Below are 22336 nucleotides of genomic sequence, written 5' to 3'. Positions count from 1 at the left end.
GCCGGCCACGCCTACATCCGACGCGTCGCATGGCGCATGCTCGGTGCCCTTTGTGTCCCGGGTTGGCTGGCTGGCGGGCGGGCGGGCGAGCGGCTCGCTGGCTTTGGCGAAGGCCTGCCGCTCGAAGTGCCGCACACCGTCCGCTGGGCCCGCTGTGAGGAGGGGACGGGAGCGGCGGCGCCAGCTCCGCCATGGTGAAGAAGCGGAAAGGCCGGGTCCTCATTGACTCAGATACCGAAGACAGCGGCAGCGAGGAGAACCTGGACCAGGTGAGAGTAGTGGCGGCTACTAGCACCGCCGATCTGGGCCCCGGGGCTCCATCCTCGCTTTTGCCTGGATCGCTTTGGATGGGTGCCGTAATGGTTCCTACTCCCCCTCGCATCCAAACGGCTTTCGTCTCCCTCTCTGTCTCTCTCCCTCTCTGCCCGGGCTAGCGCGGAAGGGGAGTCGTGCGGCTCCCGAGAGAGGGGAAAGCGGGTGGATTTACATATATACATCAGGGTAGCGGAGAGAGGACTCTGGCAACAAACGGGGTTGAGGAGTTGGGAGTAAATTTTTAGGGCTTTTGAAACGCGGGGGTGTCGAGGCAGCGAAGACGAAGAAGAGCTTGGAGTGAGGCGAAAAGGATCCAGTCTGGCAGGTGGCAGGATGCAGAGTATGGGGTGACTTGGAGAGAGAGCCGTGAGGGTGACATCGGTTTGAGTTACCCCCTAATAGCTGTGGAAATGATGGGAGATGGGAATTGATGTGACCACTTTCTCTGTGCTGCCCTTTTTTCTCCTCCTAAACTCTATAAAATTCTCCTAGATTTTGGGTCCCATCTCTTGATTTGCAACCTTTGCTTGAACTTAACCAGTTTTCATGTCTCTGCAACATTTATAGAGTTCAGAGACTATATTTCTGTTTGTAGCAAAGAAGGTTCCCCTCATGTGGATTATTTTACTGTGCACTCGTTGCTGAATTTTTATATACTGAGATTAATTTTGTCTCTAAGCTTGCCTTTTTCAATAAGGCACCAGTGTGGGTAACTCTTGTGACCTAGGCCCAATTAGTTATTACCAGACACATATTCTGTCATTCCTCTCCATTAATATGCATATTCTTCTGGGTTGATCTTTGTGTATAGAAAGCATATAATCATAGAACAGTGAGCAACTATTATAGAAACTAGGCCAAAATCAGTAAATGATAATATACATTTTGGATAGGAGTATCAGTTTTTGTCCATGTCTCCACTTGTATCTAACCATAGTACAAACATGCCCACAGAGGTTTTTTTGTTCTGATTTCCCATGACATTACGGTCATTTCATCTCCAGACTATGAGAGACACTGGTAAGTCATCCTTGGCTGTACCAGTGCTATCGAATTATTTCCCTTTTTATTTTGACACCATCCAAGGACTGCCTCAAGGTTCATAAAATTCAGATGACTGGGAAGAGAGGCACAATGGGTTTGGCAATAGGGATAACATATTTTATCCCAATAGAGTTTTCTCCTAATATCAGGGATGGGTGGAAATCATGATAATCAGCAAAGAAATGATGTTTTGTATTACTGTTGGATTGAAAAATAGGATTTGATTGCCAGTCCTGAAGTGTATAAGTTATGGAGAGTAATATCTGTTCAACAAAGAAACCAGATCTGATTGTGAAAGTGCCTGATATCTTCTCTGTCTCCTCCTAAAACAGTTTTCCTGAGTCTAGGGCCTTCTAAATTTAACAAACTCTTATCACTACCAGTTGGCATCGGTGTGGCTGTATATGCAGATGGTAACAGCATAATCTTAACATACCTGATGTATGTTAAATTGGAAAAAGCAGCAGTAGAGAAATAGTTACTGATGAACTTTTCTAAATCTCGATTCCTTAGCTTTCTATCAAGAAAAGGAACTTTATAGTGGAGAAGCTGAGCATACAAAAAACAGTTTCTTGCGGAGCATATTCAATAAGGAATAGGGAACAGAAACATAAGAAACGTAAAAATTTCAAATCTCTTTTTTTCTTGGAGGTGTATTGATCATATGTTCCTGAGGTTTTATGTCTACCTCTTTTTAACTCAAATTACAAGTTTCCATTATTGTTTCATTTCATCTTCAAAGTTAGAATTGTTTCTTATACTAAATCAGTGTCACATATTTTATGGCATGCTACAAAATATTTTCAATATTAATATTCTTCATAACTTACAAACACTTCTTTCAGGGTATAAGCTGAATTTGCTTCAACAGGAAGATGCCTGTGTTATCTGTTTTTCACGGATGTCAACTGTTTGGAATGGGAGATGGCATGAATGATGTGGCATGAGGCCAGCTAATGGTTATCTGTGAAAGCGTGTATTTCTGTTCGATTTATTGTAATTATGAACAGTTCCTATGTTTTGTTTTTTATGTGCTCATTTGGAAAGCCAATGTAGCCACCAACATATAAGGAATCTCTTTTTCCAGCTGTTTCCTCTTTTTGTTGAAGATCTATTGTATTAGATAACATAAGGAATTTAAAATTGGTGAAAAAAACTCGACTCTCCATCGGACATAGTTTCAGATATTAACTACTGAAAAAGGCTTTGTAAAAAAGCTGTTCACAAGTAACTGCAGTACCAAAATGGCCAACTCTTTCTTAAGGTTTCATGATAGTGTCTATAATGTCTTGTCAGTCAGGAAATTCCATAAATTTTTATATGCATTTCGCTTAATGAAAACTGTAAGATTAAGCATATCAAGTTGTTGACAATATTCTAGAATAGATGGAGTATATTTCTTAGATTTAAAGATTTTTAGCATTTTCCAATCCTGATGGCTTCTGCTCCTAAGATTCAATCCTCCAGCCACATATTTTGAACCCATAGCAGTTTCGCTCTTGGATTGATAGCTCCTAGATTTTTTTAAATAGTGAGGTGTAGAAATTTACCCTCTTTCCCATTATTCTTTCTCTAGCAAAAGAAAAGAGAAAAAATGAGATCAAATATATGAAGTTCTATAGCAGACTTGGAGCAGTGTATCAAGTCCAATATCTCCTAGTAATTAATACGTATGTAAACAGAATGATACATTATGGTAAATCCAAGTGCCTCAAGATGGTTTATAGTTTCATCTCTAAGATCAACTTTATTCTGTAGAATTTGGATTATTATGGTCTCATTCTACCAGTCTATGCTGCAGGGGCATGAGGTTGGTGTATGTGTGGCCTCTTAGGATATTTCAGCAGTACTATGAGGTGTTCAGATGATCTGATGGTACAGGGGTGTCAAACTCACGTTGTCATGTGACATGCCTGATTAAGTAATTTTAAATGGGGTTTTAGTTTTTATATTACTTAGTTTTTAATTTTGGCCACTATTTATATAAATTTTAGTTTTGTTTTTATTGTATATTTATTGTATTTTTTAAATTGGCTGTTAATCGCCCTGAGTCCTTCGGGAGATACAAATGCAATAAATAAATAAATAAAATATGTGACATGTGCGACTTTTCCCCCTTCGCTAAAATGGAGATGGGCATGGCCAGTGCATGACGCATCCTGCCCACGGGCTGCGAGATTAACATCCGGTGATGATATATGGCTTATCAAAACAATGCCAGGGAAGGATAGTATCTAAAACAACTATTAGTAGATGGTTTCAGATCATATATTGCTTTCATTTTGTATGTGGGGCCACTACTTTAATTCAGTTGTTACAAATATTCCCCTACAACAAGATACATGAAAGTGTTTGTATCTGACACTATTGCTTTACTATATAAATTTACTGCCTGCTCCAACTCCTTTTCAAGAAGAATAGAAAATATTTGTACTTCTGGTGAATATTAGGTGGGCTCATGTGCTTTAAATCTGTATTGAGCAACTCTAAGGAATGCATTTTCACAATTGAAATTATGTTTTCCTCTTGTCACCGTATTTTTTTCTTACTTTTTCTTCTGATTATATTTCTTTGTAAGTGCTTTTATAATGGCTAATGCTGTGCTATCTTCAATTTGAATGCAAGCGTCATTTTGGGAAATACTATTACATTTTTGTAATGCTTAATCCAATCTTTCATGGAAGAGAAATAAAGATAAAGTTATGTGTTGTACAAGATAACAGTTCATAGCTTACAATGCTGCTAATTCTTATTCAATCCAAACTACAACATGAGTTACTTTTACTTTGGAAGTTATAATTCTCTGAAAAACAATAGATGATTTCCAAATGTATACTGTATTTGCACATCAACAAAACTAACACATTTCTCTTTAAATATATATACTTGAAACCAATTTTGCTGAATTCAATGGAAGTAATTCATTTCATAAAATGACTAGCCTACATCTTGCTATGTGTTGGCACTTCTTTTTACTCTTCATTTATTGAGATATCCTTCAGAGCACAAAAAAAACCCCATCCAATCAAAGCACAGCCAAGTTCCCACCCAATCAGTTCAAACCCCCACTAGCAGTTAAAAGGAAGAAACAGCTGTGATCACACATTGCTTCCAGAAGCACGAAGCTGAGACCTGAAGATGACGAATGAGACTTCGTCGAAACGTTGCCAAGACACTTCCAATTTTACATGGGAGAAAACCCGAATTACCAAAGACTTACATACAAATACCCGTGAAAACCTCAGAAAACAAATCCTTCAGATAGTCTATAGTGAATCTTCTAGTCCTTTGAACTAAACCTGTGCACCAGCAAAGAGAGGGAAAGAAAAACCTATTCTGTCATAGAATGATACTACTGGATACAATTCAATTTTCTCTAATCAGTTTCGATCTATATGCATCATTTTGGTATTATTCTACGTTATGTAGAAAATTGTACAAGTAGGAATGGTTGGTTTATTCTTGATGAGTTACTTTGAATTTACCTTAATATTAGGTTTTACAGCTTAAGAATACAAATAAAAAATCTTAAGTATTCTGTCAGTCATGCAAATTATAAAAATTAATTGGAAAATTTTGTTTAATAAAATTAATTTTTTCATTACAATTAAAGTAAAAACTAATGCAAACTAAAAAGAACAAAGCAATAAAAAATACAAAGTGCAGGAAAAAAAGAAAGGGAATGACAAGAAAAAGAAATCTGTAAAGAAATGACTTCCCTCTTCATTCCAACAAATATAAAACAATGTTAGTAACTTAATATACAACAGATGATCTCTTCTTTCCATATCTCATCTCTTATTTGTAAACAAATATTTAAAGCCTCATCATTCGGTCCTGGTCAGTAAGTCCACTAATGGTTATCAGAGATAGCATGTCTATTTTAACCCTGATGAAATAAACCTTATATTCTTCCTTTTACCTTTAACAGTCTTGATCTTTAACTTTTTCAAATAATGACTTAGGACTTGATTTATTTTCATTTTTTTCTTTGTCCTTTTCACAAAACCTTTCTCTTTTGTAAATCCAATATATAAATGTTATCCAATTTACACTTTGGTTTGTTGTTTGTAATGTATATCCTTTTTAATTATATAAGGCATCATCCAGTTTGTCATTTTTAAATGCATGTTCAAATCAATGTCGGTCTTGTTTGGTAAAACTTGATCCTCTTTCAAACAATTTATTTATAATTGCTGATATTCTTAAAGTTAACTTCTGAGACCATTGTTCACAAATATTCTTCAATACAGGTCGTCCCCAACTTACAGCAGTTCACTTAGTGACCGTTCAATGTTACAACATCAAAGAAAAAAGTGACTTATGACCATTTTCACACTTACAACTGTTGCAGCAACCCCATGATCATCTGATCAAAATTTGGTCGTTTGACAAATGATTCATATTTATGATGATTGCAGTATCCCAGGATCAGGTAATCTTTTTGCAACCTTTTGACAAGCAGAGTCAATGGGAAAGTCAGATTCACTTAAGAACTGTGATGAGATAGGTCATAAAATGAGCCAAAACTCATTGAACAACTGTTTTGCTTAGCAACAGACATTTTGGACTCATAGTTGTGTACATCCAACACTAAAGTATTTTGCTCCATTTTGTAATACTAATTTGAATTTAAATATTTTTTCTCCTTTAATTGTAGTCTTTAATTTCTTCTGGTTCCTTTTAGTGGGCAGTCTTCAAAGTCCCATCTTATTTTTCTTTTAGAATAAAAAAAATAGCATTTTCTCATGGGAAAGATTCTTACAGTTAATTTCAGAATCTTATTTCAAATTCATCTGGACCCTTAGTCCATTCGTAACTTTCAGAAATCAACTTTCTAATTTTTTAGCTCTTTATTTTTAAAAAACAACCCTGTTTAAAAAGATCCTTAAATTTGTGTTTAAAATTTCTTTCTCTAAGATTTGGGGGTAACTCAGTAAATGTTATAAAGCTTGATGAGCTGAAGGTTTTTAATAGTTGAGAAGCGGTTAAGTAGTTTCCAAAAATGATTAAGCAATGAGACTCTGGGAACCTTGTGTCTTTGTAGGGTACATTATGGCTGTGAGCTTCATTCCCTTAACTCCCAACTGCTTGATTCCCAAATCAACCACAAGAATCCTGAATTCTGCAGTCTACTCACAACTCACAATCTCACAATCTGTCCTTTATCCGAAAAAGACTGTGCTGGCCACAAATCTGGCCACCACATCTATTGCCATTCCACCTCCACTCTTTCAGGGACATCTACTTTGCCATAAATCCTCACCTGAAGTCATACATTTTGAATATTTTGGGGTACATTGCATTCATTTGTAGGGGAGAAAGCATAACTGAATAATACTTTTTATCAGAAAAGACAGTTAATGGCTATGAAGAGAGACCCTCTTAAGTAAAGTTTGAGTTTTCCCCAGTATAAATATTTATATAAGCCATATTCTAAATAGGATCTTTGTCACATGACAGAACATGGGCTTCTGTTAAAAAAAACAAAAACAACACTTTCAGGACAAGTTGTCTAATTCTCTTAGAATGGAAATTAAAACATTAATCATTCCGTGCAACTATGGTACTATATACAGGTAATCCTCAACTTCAGACCACAATTGAGCCCAAAATTTCTGTTGTTAAGTGAGACATTTATTGAGTGAATTTTGCCCCATTTTATGACCTGTCTTGCTTCAGTTGTTAAGCAAATCACTGTAGTTGATAAGTTAGGAACTCTGTTGTTAAGTGAATCTAGCTTCTGCATTGACTTCGTTTGTCAGAAGAGCTTAAAAGGTGATCACATTACTTTGGGACGGATAGACAGCAAACACTTAGACTTATATATCATTTCACAGTGCTTTACAGCCCTGTCTAAGCAGTTTACAGAATCAGCATATTGCCCCCAACAATCTGGATTCTTATTTTACCCAAATTGTTAGAAGGATGAAAGGATGTATCAACCTTGAGCTGCTCAGAATCTAACTCCTGGAATGACCAGTGAGTTAGCCTGCAGTACTGCATTTTAATCACTGGCTGGGCCACCACAGCTCTTAAGGAAGAATAGAAATTAGAATAGAATAGAATAGAATAGAATAGAATAGAATAGAATAGAATAGAATAGAATAGAATAGAATAGAATAGAATAGAATGATTTCTGTAATTTAAGGGCAACAGTTTTTCTCCCAAATCCCCCCCTCCCCATAATGAAAAAGATAGTCAAGGAAAATAGAATAGAATAGAATTCTTTATTGGCCAAGTGTGATTGGACACACAAGGAATTTGTTTTGGTGCATATGCTGTCAGTGTACATAAAAGAAAAGAAAAAGAAAAAAAATACCTTCATCAAAGGTACAACATTTACAACACAAATGATGGTCATAGGTTGCAATTTAACCCTTAATGATAGCAACAAAAAGTTTCAATCATACAGTCATAAGTGGGAAGAGATTGGTGATGAAAACAATGAGAAGATTAATAGTAGTACAGATTTAGTAAATAGTTTGACATTGTTGAGGGAATTATTTGTTTAGCAGAGTGATGGCCTTCGGGAAAAAACTGTTCTTGTGTCTAGTTGTTCTGGTGTGCAGTGCTCTATAGCGTCATTTTGATGGTAGGAGTTGAAACAGTTTATGTCCAGGATGTGAGGGATCTGTAAATATTTTCACAGCCCTCTTCTTGATTCGTGCAGTATACAGGTCTTCAATGGAAGGCAGATTGGTAGCAATTATTTTTTCTGCAGTTCTAATTATCCTCTGAAGTCTGTGTCTTTCTTATTGGGTTGCAGAACCGAACCAGACAGTTATAGAGGTGCAAATGACAGACTCAATAATTCCTCTGTAGAACTGGATCAGTAGCTCCTTGGGCAGTTTGAGGTTTCTGAGTTGGCGCAGAAAGAACAGTCTTTGTTGTCCTTTTTTGATGATGTTTTTGATGTTAACTGTCCATTTTAGATCTCATGATATGATAGAACCTAGAAATTTAAAGATTTCTACTGTTGATAGTGTGTTGTCAAGTGTTGTGAGAGGTGGAAGTATGGAAGGGTTTCTCCTAAAGTCTACCACCATTTCTACAGTTTTGAGTGTGTTCAGTTCCAGATTGTTACGGTCGCACCACAAGGCTAGTCGTTCGATCTCACGTCTATATGTGGAATCGTCATTGTCTCGAATGAGACCAATCACTATTGTGTCATCTGCGAACTTCAGTAGTTTAACAGATGGATCGTTGGAGATGCAGTCAAAATAAAAACAATAAAAATTTGTGGGAAATGCAGTATAATTACCCCTGAAAATAAAATTGAGAAAAATACACCAGAAGGGGTGTATTGAAGGTGCCGTGCAGAACTCCTCACCACCACCACCCTGAGCCAAAGGCAGCCATCTCTCTTAAAATCATATCTTATATATAATAAAAAGACTAATACTTTTTAAGCTTCATCTGGTCCCAGTCTATTTGTAACTTCCAAGTTGAAAAATGTCTTTACCCTGGAAGAACAGTTAGAGAAAGGAAAAAAAATGTTTAATACTCTTTTTTCCTACTGTCAGAGGAACTCCATTAAATAATTTGCATTTATCAATTACGGGTGGGTTAATAGTTTTGTGATGGATGTTTAAATATCATACATTATTTCTGCAAAGCAGAACCTATATACAAGCCATTTCACTTCAAACGATTTTATTTTCTTTCAACACACTTATTGCATCTGTGGTTTGTTGTTCAACAGAATTTTAAAGTTGAGTGATTTTTCCCCATGTTTGTGTTTCAGTAACAAAAGGTTTAGTAAGAATTGTACCATAAACGTATTCAAAGAATGCAGGTTCTAAATCATCTCAAATTAATGTAGTTCAGTTTATTGTGAAATGTTTATAAATTCAGACCTCCTAAAAGACTTTAAATTATGAGCAAGATGTTTTAAAATGAAAAGCAATCTCAAGTACCCCAAAGCCCCAAACCATATTTTCCAGCACCACACTTTACAATTGGTGTCAGCTTTTTCTAGTAAAATATTATCTTTGATTTTTGCCAAACATGCCTTCTGATACTATGGCCAAATCGCTCTGTCATTGCCTTGTCTGTCCAGAGCACAATGTTCCAGAAGTCTTAGTCTTTGCCTAAGTGTTCATAAGAACTTTACTCATGCTGGAGTAAAGTTTGATTTGTCTAGCATAGTTTCCTCCTGGCAGAACTTCTTCTGCAGATTGAATCTGTACAGCTTTTTTTAATGGTAGTCTCATGCACTTTGGCACTATGATTGGGTGTGTGTGTGTGTGTGTGTGTGTGTGTGGTATCTCCAAGTTATAAAATGAAATTCTGGAGTTCTTACAGACTTCTTTCAGCTATTTGCATTCTGACCTCAGGCTGAACTTGCTAAGATGTCCTTTCTCCCATATTCTCTCTAATGATGTTGCAATCATTTGCACTGATCTGGGGCACATGATTCTAAGTTTAGTTATTTGAGGTAGTGATAAACATAGGGATGGACTTATTTTTTTCCAAATGTGAACATTTATGTTTATTTAAATTAGGCAATGGACTTCATGTAAATGAAGATATAACATTTGTTTTATCATTCCCTTTATCAATATTACTGAAGTGAAGATTAAATATTTATATGTTAAAGTGTGTTAACAAGTTAAGAATTTCAGTAATGTGTACTTACTTTTTCCTATGACTATAACTTTCTGCATATGCCTCCCTCTCCTATCCAGAAGCTTAGTGACTTTTCCAAAGTATTTTAAAGAATTGCATGGGTTAAAAAAAGGGAATTCCCATTCCTTGTGTAATCTTGGAATTTGATCTTTGTTTTGCCAAATATTTCAATTAATCTTTAGTTATTATAATATCAATACCAAATCTCGTACATATGTGCTAGTTTTTCCCGACTCTAGAGGGTGGTGCTCATCTCCATTTCAAAGCTGAAGAGCCAGTGCTGTCCGTAGTCATCTCCGTAGTCATGTGGCTGGCATGATTAAACACCAAAGGCGCACGGAAGACTGTTACCTTCCCACCAAAGGTGGTCCCTATTTTTCTACTTGCATTTTTTACATGCTTTCATACTGCTAGGTTGGCAGAAGTTGAGACAAATAACGGGAGGTTACTCCGTTACACTGCACTAAGGATTCGAATCACTGAACTGCCAACCTTTCAATCAACAAGCTCAGCATCTTAGCCACTGAGTCACCACATCACTCACCAATACCAAATACTCAGTTAATACCCCGATGGTGCACTGGTAAGCATGCAGTATTGCAGACTAACTGCCCACAACTAGGAGTTTGATCCTGACCAGCTCATGGTTGAATCATCCTTCCATCCTTCTGACATCGGTAAAATGAGGATCCAGATTTTTGGCAGAAATATGCTGACTCTGTAAACCATTTAGAGAATGCTGTAAAGCACTAAAGAACTTTATATAAGTCTAAGTGCTATTGCTATAATGCATTTTTAAATGTCTGAAAACGCTTTACTGATAACCGTTTGAAGTCAGATTTTAAAAAGAAAAATGGTTTTACTACCAAGTTGTGGAACTACATATGACATAGTGTTAGTACTTCTTCAGTTCTTCAGTTCTGCCTTTCTTTGTTCTAATATTGTGTGAAACTGGTGAGCAATCCTACTTAATAAGAATCAAAACATAAAAATAGAATACTGCAGATAATAAGAATCCCTCCTATTAACTAAGAAAAGTCAGGCTCCCAAGAACTTTATTCAGAAAGAAATTCGAAGGAGTAGGAGTTTAATAAGAAGGACATTTCCTATGTACATTTTTCATTTTGGTTTGTATGGCAGACCTTACTTAGCATGACAGATTATTTTAAAGCATTTAAGCATTCCTTTAAGCATCCTATTTTAACTTTCTGTTAGGATTCAGATGGGAGATTTGAGTGGAGTATTTGAGTGGAAATTCTTTCTCTTCAACTTTGGAGAGAGTTCATGCTTAAGGAACTCTGTATTTTCTTCCAGGAACTCCTGTCATTGGCCAAGCGGAAACGTGGTGATTCTGAAGAAAAGGAAGCACCTGCTAGCAAGCCTACAGCATCTTCAGACTCTGAGACTTCAGATAGTGATATTGAGGTTAGTTTGTGTTTAACTGTAAATTTAATAAAACAAAGTAATATGAATTAATTCAGTTCTGCTGCTGAGATTATTCACATTAAATATGAAACACGTTTGTGAAGGCTAAATATACTTGATACTGCATGGCTTTGTGACAGTGTATATCAGCTGGGGAGTAGCTAATATTCCCTTGATTCCTGTGGAAAAATTATCTCATAATGGTTTCTCAAAATGGTTGCTCTTAAAACAAAGAAATCTTAAAGGGAAACTCCAACATGCAAAGATTGATTATCTAACTTATCAGGAAGTTCAATCCTATCATCTCCAATGTAAATATAATTTTCATCTGAATTTTATTTATTGAAGGAAAATGCTTAAGAGAAGTGTGCAATATTGTTGGCAAACTGCAACTAATAAAATTGGCTTTTCACTATGTAGTTACCTGTAGCTAAAATTTTGAATGACATGCTAAATTGATAATAGTTTGAGGTTCAAGTGGAGTTTTCCAATTACAGGGAGGCAATTGCTCTTGCTCTTATAGTAATAAACGGTAGCAAACAGTGGTTTAGTGTTGTATCTAAATGAAGCTGTTTTTCAGTATATAAAATACGTGTTCAGTTCTTCATTTGCTTTTCTAAAAAAATAAAACTCTTAATTCTGCTTTTTATTTGTATATAGTTATAATATAATATTGTTTTTATTTTGTAGCTGTAATTTTTTAACTCATCAAATTAAATTTTGTTCATAATATAAATTTTAATAATAATAAATTAAAATAAATTTTGTTCATAATATATATTTACATATAAATATATATGTAAATATGTAAATAGGTCTTTGGTTATTCGGGTTTTCTCCCGCGTAAAATTGGAAGTGTCTTGGCGACGTTTCGACGAAGTCTTATTCGTCATCTTCAGGCTGAAGCCTGAAGATGACGAATGAGACTTTGTCGAAACGTCGCCAAGACACTTCCAATTTTACGCGGGAGAAAACCCGAATAACCAAAGACCTACATACAAACACCCGCGAAAACCTCAGAAAACAAATATGTAAATTTACATATATTTACATTATTTATTTACATTAAAATCCAAACTTCTGTCCATTTCATTTCATGAAATCTTTGAAGATACTTCAGCCTTGTCTCATAACTCCCATCTTTCTTTTTATGCTACAGTGGACAGTAGGGGGTACTAAAACCAAAAAGAAAGGAAAAGCTGCAAAAGTAGAGAAGAAGGGAGCCATGAAGAAACAGATGAACAAAGCAGCTTCATCAGGCAGCTCTGATAAAGATACCTCTCCAGAGAGTTCAGCACCAGAAGAAGGTAACAAAAAAAAGGATGAGCGTATTAGTGATGGGAAGAATTCATATATGGGCTGAATTTACATAGCATATTTACCCATCAGTAACTCAGTCCAATTTTCTTGGTTTGTACAGTCTACTGAGCCATAACTGTACAAGTTGGGTTCAAATAAGTTTGTTTAAAGTGTTGTAAGTTGGTTTGAGATTCAGGGTATCGTAAGAAGTCATGTTCTTTTGAGATTAGATTTTTTTTTCTCTAGTTCAGTAGTCTTCAAATTTCAGTTGTCCAATTTCTCAGTATGAAAAATCAGTGAAAATCCATTAAAAATTGTTTCAGGTAATACATATTATTTGAAAATAATACATTTCATACAGAGTAAATAGAAATGTCATGTTGTACCCCTGGATGATTCCCACAGAACCCTTGGGTTCCTAGAGAACATAGTTTGAAAACTATAGCTGTAGCTAATTTGTTAACCATGGGCCTGGTTGATACACCAAAAGTTAATAGAAGTCCATTTCAAGCTCTTTTTAGACTTGGCTATAAAGAAGACAGAGGAAAAGTGCTTTATGTCTTTATTCAAAAGATAATTAGTTTCATTTTCAAAGTCAATTCTAAATATTTCCTGTTCGTATAGGAAGCTCTTGCTTAATAACCACAATTGGAACTGACAGCTCTATTTCTAAGCAATGTGGTCATTAAATGAAATGTGATGCAATAGGGTTGATAACCTCATTTCTGTCAAGGCTGTTAAATGAATCATCCACAGTCATTAAATGAAATCTGCAATTTTATTGCCAGTTTCTTCACTGACTGCTTGTTGGCTATGACAGTTACAAATGGCCATGGCATGAACATGGGATGCAACAGTTGTAAATGCCTGCTAAGTGTGAAGTGTCCAAATGATGAACACATGACCATGGAGATGCTACAATGGTTTTAAATGTGAGGGCTGGTTATAAAACAATGTTGTAACTTCAAATGGTTATTAAACAAGAGAATAGTTAAGCGATGTTTACCTATATTTTTTATAACTTGGACCTCGTCCTGTTACCTATATTCCTATAGCTACATGCAAATAGGAATTTCTATATTGCATTTCATACCTGTAATGTCTTTCAAAGTAATTTTTTTATTTTTATATTACTTAAGTAAACCCAATATTAAGATACACACACACACACATCACTGTTAAGTTTAAGATAAGCACATTTGTAATAAGTACAGAATTTATTAGCTAAAGAGCTAATAAAAGAAAAGAAAATATAGGTAAGTTCAGTTTATACCAATCCTATTCATCGAATATCTTCATACTCTCTGTCCTGTCTATTCTGCCTATACCACATTGCTCAGTTGGTATATGTGCAGTGCAGTGAGCCATGTGCAGATCTGTACATTGGGGAAACAAAAAACCACTTCATAAACACATGGCACAACATAGGAGAACAAACCCATCAGGACTTGATTCAGCGGTCCACCTGCATTTAAAACACAAAGCTCACTCTTTTGAAGACAGCAAAGTCCACATTTTGGACAGAGAAGACCTCTGGTTTGAAAGATGGGTCAAAGGCCATCTATGTCAAAATTAAACAGCCCTCCCTCAACAGAGAGGAGGGATAGGACCTCATCTATCTCCAATCTACAACACAGTCCTTTCAACAGTTCTAAGAAGGATCCACACCCATTTGCACCACTCAGGTGACCCTGATGACACAGATAAACCTCCAGGTGACCTTAATGACTTACAAAAAGAATGCAAATGACTAGCTGTTTGCAAGGAGTATAAATCCTGCCATACCCTACAGTCCAGTCAGAGCTGAAGAAGCTTCTTGGATGAGAAGCTAAATGTCTTCAAAGAAAAACAACAAAGTTCAGTTGCCTCTTGAAAAAGCACCTTTGGGTCAACCATGACCTAGAGGACCGAGGATCTCCATAGGCATCCAGTTAATCCAAGTAATCACAGTTCAGCAATAATTAACAAGGATGTATTAAGTGTATTCTCTTTAACAGTTTCAAGGTTTGTCAGCGATACATGCTGACTTCCTCACAAGCATAGGAGGCATTCTATTTTTATTATTTTATGTATTGTTTTCTAAAATAGCTTAAATGGTAGGCATTTGCCTGAAAAGCTTAGAATCCAAATGTAACTGGGTATGCAGAGGCAGAATGGAGATGCATGAGTAAGAAGAAATTATTATGAGCCTTTCATAATTATGAGTTCCTTGAATGCCTTCCAGTACATGATTCTCTCTGGTTTGTTTGTTTTTTCAGGAGAAGTATCTGACTCTGAAACTAATGGCTCTTGCAGTAGCTCAGACTCTGAAACTTCCTCTGAAGATGAGTTTACTGATGGCTACGGGGAGGATTTTATGGGTGATGAAGAAGATAGAGCTCGCCTAGAACAGATGACAGAAAAAGAAAGAGAACAGGAATTGTTTAATCGAATAGAGAAGAGAGAAGTTTTGAAGAAAAGGTGAATTTTTCTCCAGCCATTTCATATTACTGTATTTATGCAACATTCTTTTCATTTTGGACTTTTTAAGGTAAATGTTTTCTTTCCTTTTACTTTATATCATTTTCCAGGTTTCTGACAAAATGTCAGCAAATTGGTTTCTGGTTAGTGTTTGGTTTTGTCTGTGAAAAACAAGCAAAGCCATAGAAGGAATGCAGATGCATAAATAATTATCATTAAAGTATAAGACGTTACCTTGTTCGTTTCACTTTTATTGATCCATGTTTAAGTCTCCCCCCACAAAGGCAACACTATTACTTGATCATGACAGAAATAATGGGGTATAATCAGAGGGTTGGATAAAATGAGAAATGTGGTTTTGCTCCATGCATGGACTAAAATGTTATTGCTCTGACATTCGGTCACACCATTCTAGGTGAGTCATGTTCCATCCAAAGTGGATGAGGTTTCAGCTGAAGCAAATATGGATGAGTATAAAGGAGGGAAAGGCTGGTGTATGTAGTCCCTTTCCCCCTGCTCCTCTTAATGGTTGTGTTCTAGCTCACCTAATAATTCTCCTAGTATCCATCTTCCTTTTGCTTTCCCTTAGTCACCATTCACAATTGAATTCACAGGTCTGATCAACCTGTGTGACCCACCTTGTCTTCCCCCCATCACTACCTCACACTCCTCTGAATTCTGTGCTGTTGTGTGCCTCCTTTCTCTCTGCTGCTGGATGCTGCTACCCTTTCCTCCAGTATCCCAGCTTGGAGCACCTTTGTTGGAACATATATTTTCCAGGGCTGTGCACAAACAAAAGCACTTCTCAATCCTGCCTGATCTGTTCCTGGCCATCTTCATACTCAAAACACTTTATATAGTGGGTACTCATTTTGCACAACACTAGTAACAATTGAGAGGTTAATAAATGTTATAGAAATAATAATGCAACTCAGTTCAGGCAAAATATATATAGCATATCTTCACATAAACATAACTTTGACTGTCTCTCGGGAAAAAAACCTGGCTAAACCTCCAAATGTAAAAGCATTTACAAATCTACATTTGTTTGTCGTAAGAACTACATGTTGTACATGCAACAACTCACAGCAAATTACTAGGATCCAACTGTCATTATCAGCAGGAAACTAAAAATCCAGTCTATTCCAAACAGCTAATAGGCTGGCCTGATTTCTTGCCATTACATTTGCTAGTGAGGAAGAGTGGGCAGATTCTCCACAGCTCTACGTCTGACTGTTTCAACATACATATGACACCTACCTGTTCAAAAGAGCTTTTAAAATGTGGCTGTTTCCCCAGGCCTTGAGCTAAAGTGGGTGGCAGGTCCTGTATGTTTCTCTTTTAAACATTGCTTTTCTTTGGGGAGTTTTATTTTTCAAATGTTTTTACTATACACTGCCCAGAGTTGCTATAGAGTTATAAATAAACTTAAATAAATAAAATATATGAACATTATTTATGACAAAAGTTATTTTCCTTCTTTAAAAAAGCATTATATCTCTTAATTCTACATATTAGTTTCTACTTTGGAATTAAGCAATTAAGTACTTAATAGTGCCAGTAATTTGCATAGTTTAAATTGGAAAAAAATCTCATTTCCTGCAACTGTTATTTATTTACTGATTAAATTTGTATGCAACCCATCTCGCAGTGGTATAACACTTGCTGTTACAAAAGATTTAATCATGCCTTTAAAAAAATAAAAAATATCTTACATTAAGTTTGAATTCAGTTTACCAGTTTGCTCCTTCCTGAATTAGTTGGAGACTCCTATGTATTTTTTCCTTTGATTGAACCCAGGTTTGAAATAAAGAAAAAATTAAAGACGGCAAAAAAGAAAGAAAAGAAAGAAAAAAAGAAAAGGAAAAAGCAGGAAGAAGAACAGGAAAAGAAAAAGCTCACACAGATCCAGGAATCCCAGGTAAGAAACATACAAATAACACTTTATTTTAAAACATTGACACTACTTTAAACATATTTGTAAGATTGCTTAAATTACCATTCATCTAACTACACTGGATAAATATTTAGTCCCTAATGCTGTAATCAAGTATTTTAATATAATATAGTATTTATATAGTGTCTCTTATTTGTACCGCAATCTTTGATAAAACTAATTGTGATAATATAACTGCTTTGCCTGTTGCAGCAAAAGCAAATGCAAATGTTTCATAATGAATTATATCCAATGTTACATGAACGAAAGCTGGCATAAAATTATTTGCCAGCCTATGTTGAAAAATAATACAGTATTAAAATCCACTCAATTGTGAGAAGTGGTAGCAGTAATGCATGGCTAAGGAACTGCAGCAGCCCTGCCTGGACCTATCCAAGCTTCGGGATTGGCAAACTGGCTGCAGACAGCAGCATCTTGGCATTAGGAGCCCTTAATAGTGTGAAGTGGCGTGGCAGGTGGGGCTGTGGTTTAGTTGTTTTTGCTGAAGCTGTCTGGTGGTATTTGGCCTGCCTCTGAATGTGCAGCGGGCCACAGCCTGTTTGCCATCTTCCATTTTGTGGTCTACTCTTGGAAAAAGATGGTAGTTGGCCTGTTTTCTGCATTGCAGTGGCTGTGGCTGCAACTCTAGGTGTAGGAGTCCTGTTTGAATGGAGGACTGGGATCAGGTGAATGCTGGTGAGGGGTGGGTGATGGTGCTTCAGAAGAGCTGATGTGCATCCTGTGGCTGCCACCTAGTCCAGCAATCGTCTTAGTAGCTGCTGCTTCCTTATTCGTAGGAGTCAGGACTTGAATGGACTGTTTTGTTTAGGTTGTGGTAGATTGCGTGCTAAAAGGAATACATGAACTGGCAAGGATATTGTGGGTTTTGGAAGGTTTGGTTCAAGTGGGGCGAACAAAATGAAATATGCCAACAACTGGAAAATCTACATATCTTGGTGACCAATATATTCCAGATAATCAAAGCATGATATTAGAATGTTTACACACAGATTAGGTTGAAAAATAAACAAAGAAACATTTATTTAACAATATAATGTTTGAAGAGGGTGGATAAAATCTTAAGTTGTTTAAAGAGTTATATCAATAAGACTGTTCATCTACGCTTAACTTCAGAATGTCTGATTAGTTTGTCACAAAGGATTAATTTTCCCCTGCTTGAGATAATGCCAATATTAGTTGTCTTAATCATTTTTCTTTTTAGTTTCTTTTTTTAAAAAAAACATTAATTGTAATTGCCTCTTTTATTTTTAACATGCCCTTCCCCTTTCTAAGTTCTCTTAGTTTTATGGTTACATTTGACTGGAACAGTTGCTGAAAACCTGGTTTTCCTTTTGATTATTTATATTCTTTTTTTAAAAATCTATGCATCAAAATTATTGAATTGAACATTTTTAACTATTTATCTGAATGTATATTGTGTAATTATTTTTTAAAAACTTAAGTTTATTTGCTTATTTAGTGAATTAGCCTGACACTAATTCATGCAAATTCACGGTGGATTTCAACAATTATATAACTTTTTGCATAGCAGATTAGGTTTAATTTTTTTAGTTATATAGTACAGTTTATAGCAATACTTTGCTGTGTAGTTTATACTAATGATATAACTACTAAGGATATTTTTTTAGAAATGTTATTTTATTTTTTAAGAAAAATTATATGTCACTTTGAATTCCTGGAGGAAAAGCAGGATATTTATTAAACTAATTAATAAAATTAAAATAAACTCCCTTTCCACCAACAGTAAAAATATATTTTATTTCCTGTTCTTCAAATAACCTGCATTTTAAACTGCAATAAAATTGCTAATACTATACAGAGAAATAAAATCAAAAGATAATTAAACAGCATAAGAATTATGAGCTTGAATGAAACAAATTGACAGAAGTATGGAAAAATAATAAAGATTTTTGCTTAAAAATACTAAAATAAAAGAGTAAACCTCAGGCAAAATACTACTGCAAAGACTCATCTCTTGGTAAAATCTAACCAAATATCTTTTAAGATAGTTGGAATTATATGTTTCTATAGGTAATGTCACATAATAAAGAGAGACGGTCAAAACGGGATGAAAAATTGGATAAGAAATCCCAGGCTATGGAAGAACTAAAAGCAGAAAGGGAGAAAAGAAAGAACAGAACAGGTAAGTTCAACCATATATTGTTTAGTTAAAGAAAAAAAAGATAGGATGAACATAAACCATACACTGTAGATTCCACTGAGCTCCCTACTAACTCTTTATATACCATTTATAAGATGGAAAGACATCCTTGACTGTTTTGAATATTCCTAGTTGTGACGGAAGGCATAAACATAATCTGGTCCATCATCCTCTTTCTCGTGGTGGCTCACCAGATGCTTTTGAGATATCCTTCAGCAAGTCCTTCTCCAGCAGTGGTATTCAAAGGCATCGTAGCATCCTGGACATAGTGCAATGACCATTATGACTGCCTGTTATTGGTATTTTGATCTCCCATTAATTTGTCAATTCCCTTTCCAGATTTCTAAATTAGCTATCACTTTTTTTAATATTTCTAAATATATTGTAGATTTCTCAGGTCAGTAATATTTACAGTTGAATTAAATTATTTTTCAGTGAACGTAATTATCCCACGGTGAAACTCATTTTCCTTGTATTTTTTAAAAAAGCTAAGAGCTGTTTTGGATCTGTCTTGTTATTTCAAATAGTTCCAAAACTATTGCATAGAAATATATTTGATCAGGTAGAGCTAGGGGAGAATGTTCCCCAATCCAGATCCTGACTGTCATCCCCCAAGCAACAAATGTCATTTCTGTCCCAAGCCTAGGCCTGAATTTAGAATGGAAGAAGTCCATATAAATGTCTTCCTTAGGGGATTCTAAGGATTCAACCATTATTTTGGGACCGTGGCAGTTATCATCCAAGATACCTAGGTCCAAGGAAAGCCACTTCACAAGAGGCTGTCCCACTGGCATCTGGTATGACTTCCTTTCCTGGAAAAATGTTGACAGTTCCCCAAAGTGCAGCTAATCAGGCCTTTCACAGTTACCCAGAGGAGCCAAAAAAGAGACATGGATCCAAGCCATAAATGATAGAGCAAATATCAGAGATTCCATACTCACTTCATTGAAGTCCATTACATTAAGATGAATCTTAGATCATATTGTAAAGCATTACTCAATCTCTCTAGATTCAAATTTAAGCAACTCTTGAAAAAATGTGCGAATGAGTCACAGCAGCTTAATTTTTTCCAAACAGGGGGCATGCAATTTTAAATTGTGCCATTTTATAACAACCCAGTGATATAACAATGGCGACAAATTGATTCTTCAACTTTGTTCTCTCTATGTAGGCTCAAACATGAGCTCAGTCAAGTTTACTTATTGTGGTGCTCTTTGGATGCTCCAAGCATTGCTTGTGTTGCTTCATCTCTTAGAGTTCCCAGAAAGCTAATCTGGGATTGGCAGACAGAAAAAGGTTACTAGGCGGTGACCATATCAAGTACTCTTGTTGTTTCCAGATGCCATAGCTTATTTTGGCACTCGATGAAATATCAGCTTAGGGAAAAATCCACATCAGATCCAAAAGGGCCTGGGGCAGACCGTTTTAATTGGACCTCTCAGTTTCTAGATGTTCTGGGTGGTGACAGTTCTAGGGAGTAATCTGGCCACAGCAGACAACTCAGAATAATATTTTCCATCTTAATATTATGTTTACTTGCTTTGAAACAACCAAGATATCTAACACATGCCTACTTTATGCTACAAGGTATAGGAGCTCAATAAAAGGTCCTGGAAAACAGCAGGACAGATGGTACATCAACAAGATCCTCCATTTGTACCTGTAGCCCAACTTCATTTACAAGCACTTATATCGTCTCATTAAATTTACTGTCAGTGCTGGATATATATGGCAGAATTCATAAAAGTGCTCCATTAAAGACCTGAGAATGTGAGCAGATTGCATTGGACCAGACTTAAGCCAGATACAGCTTTATACATCCAGATGTGCTTTTTTTCCATTGTAGCTGAGTTACTTGCAAAGAAGCAACCATTAAAGACAAGTGAAGTATACTCAGATGATGAAGAAGAGGAAGAAGATGATAAATCTAGTGAGAAAACGGATCATTCATCCAGATCTTCATCTTCTGATGAAGAAGAAGAGTAAGTATTCAGTATCTGCTTTGATATGTAGCAGATACAACTGAACGTTTAGTATTTCTTTAGATCTGGAAATTTACATTACTACTTTAATGATTTCTGTCTTCATAGTTTGGTTAATTATTGTTTAAACAAAACTGATTTGTAAATATAATAAATAATAGAATGGATGGATCCCTTATCTAGTTAAATAACTTAATAAAACTGATAGTGCTCACAGCATTCTAGAGATTGCTCACTGAGCCCCTAATTTAAAAATCAATATATTTAATTAAAATGCCTGCACTTTTATGAATTTAGTCATTTTTATTTTCTAGTATATGAATGTGGTAATTTCAGACTGTTTTAAGATGTGAATTATTTCCTTACAGTTGCTTTTGCTTTCCCATCAAACCAGGAAAGAAGAAATTCCTCCTAAATCACAACCAGTGTCTCTACCTGAAGAACTGAATCGGGTTCGATTATCCCGACACAAATTAGAGCGATGGTGTCACATGCCTTTCTTTGCCAAAACAGTCACTGGTTGCTTTGTGCGCATTGGAATAGGAAACCACAACAGCAAACCAGTTTACAGAGTAAGCCTACCCTTGAGTATTTTCCCTTATTCTTGTTGGTCATAAGAAAAGCAAGTTTTGTTCATGGTGCTTTTTCAAAATACAATGCAAAAGCTGGTAATTAATGGTACGGCTCATTTTCTAACCAATGTGCACACTTGTGGCTAGATTTCCTTACCAGACAACAACACATGCCACAATGAGAGTAACACTGACATCGCTGCATGAGAGAACTTTAAGTAAATGGGACAGCATCAACCAATAATATTTGCAATGTCTGTCTGTTTCTCTCTCAATCATTTGTTTACTTTGTGACCATTTCATTTCCAATTTAGGGAAAGAGAGAAGTTGGGAATCTTCCTTTATTTATCGTACTGGTATATTTGGGATGCATGGAGGGAGGGAGGGAGATTAGATAGATAGATAGATAGATAGATAGATAGATAGATAGATAGATAGATAGATAGATAGATAGATAGATAGATAGATAGATAGATAGATAATTTTGTTG

General features: G+C 35.8%; 1 protein-coding gene across 1 annotated transcript in view; it reads left to right on the top strand.

Moving 5' to 3' along the window:
- The first annotated feature begins 52 nt into the window (after window positions 1-52).
- Window positions 53-22336, top strand: part of RTF1 (RTF1 homolog, Paf1/RNA polymerase II complex component) — a 30794-nt gene continuing 8510 nt past the window's right edge. The window contains exons 1-8 of the mRNA XM_058162055.1: window positions 53-269; window positions 11305-11415; window positions 12575-12722; window positions 14973-15174; window positions 16975-17095; window positions 19163-19274; window positions 21139-21274; window positions 21669-21846. Of these exons, the coding sequence (XP_058018038.1) occupies window positions 192-269; window positions 11305-11415; window positions 12575-12722; window positions 14973-15174; window positions 16975-17095; window positions 19163-19274; window positions 21139-21274; window positions 21669-21846 (1086 nt within the window). The 5' untranslated portion in view covers window positions 53-191. The remainder of the gene's footprint in view (window positions 270-11304; window positions 11416-12574; window positions 12723-14972; window positions 15175-16974; window positions 17096-19162; window positions 19275-21138; window positions 21275-21668; window positions 21847-22336) is intronic.

Source organism: Ahaetulla prasina, chromosome 1 (assembly GCF_028640845.1).
Source record: "Ahaetulla prasina isolate Xishuangbanna chromosome 1, ASM2864084v1, whole genome shotgun sequence".
Classification (NCBI taxonomy): domain Eukaryota; kingdom Metazoa; phylum Chordata; class Lepidosauria; order Squamata; family Colubridae; genus Ahaetulla; species Ahaetulla prasina.
This window is presented reverse-complemented; position numbering and strand designations above follow the sequence as displayed.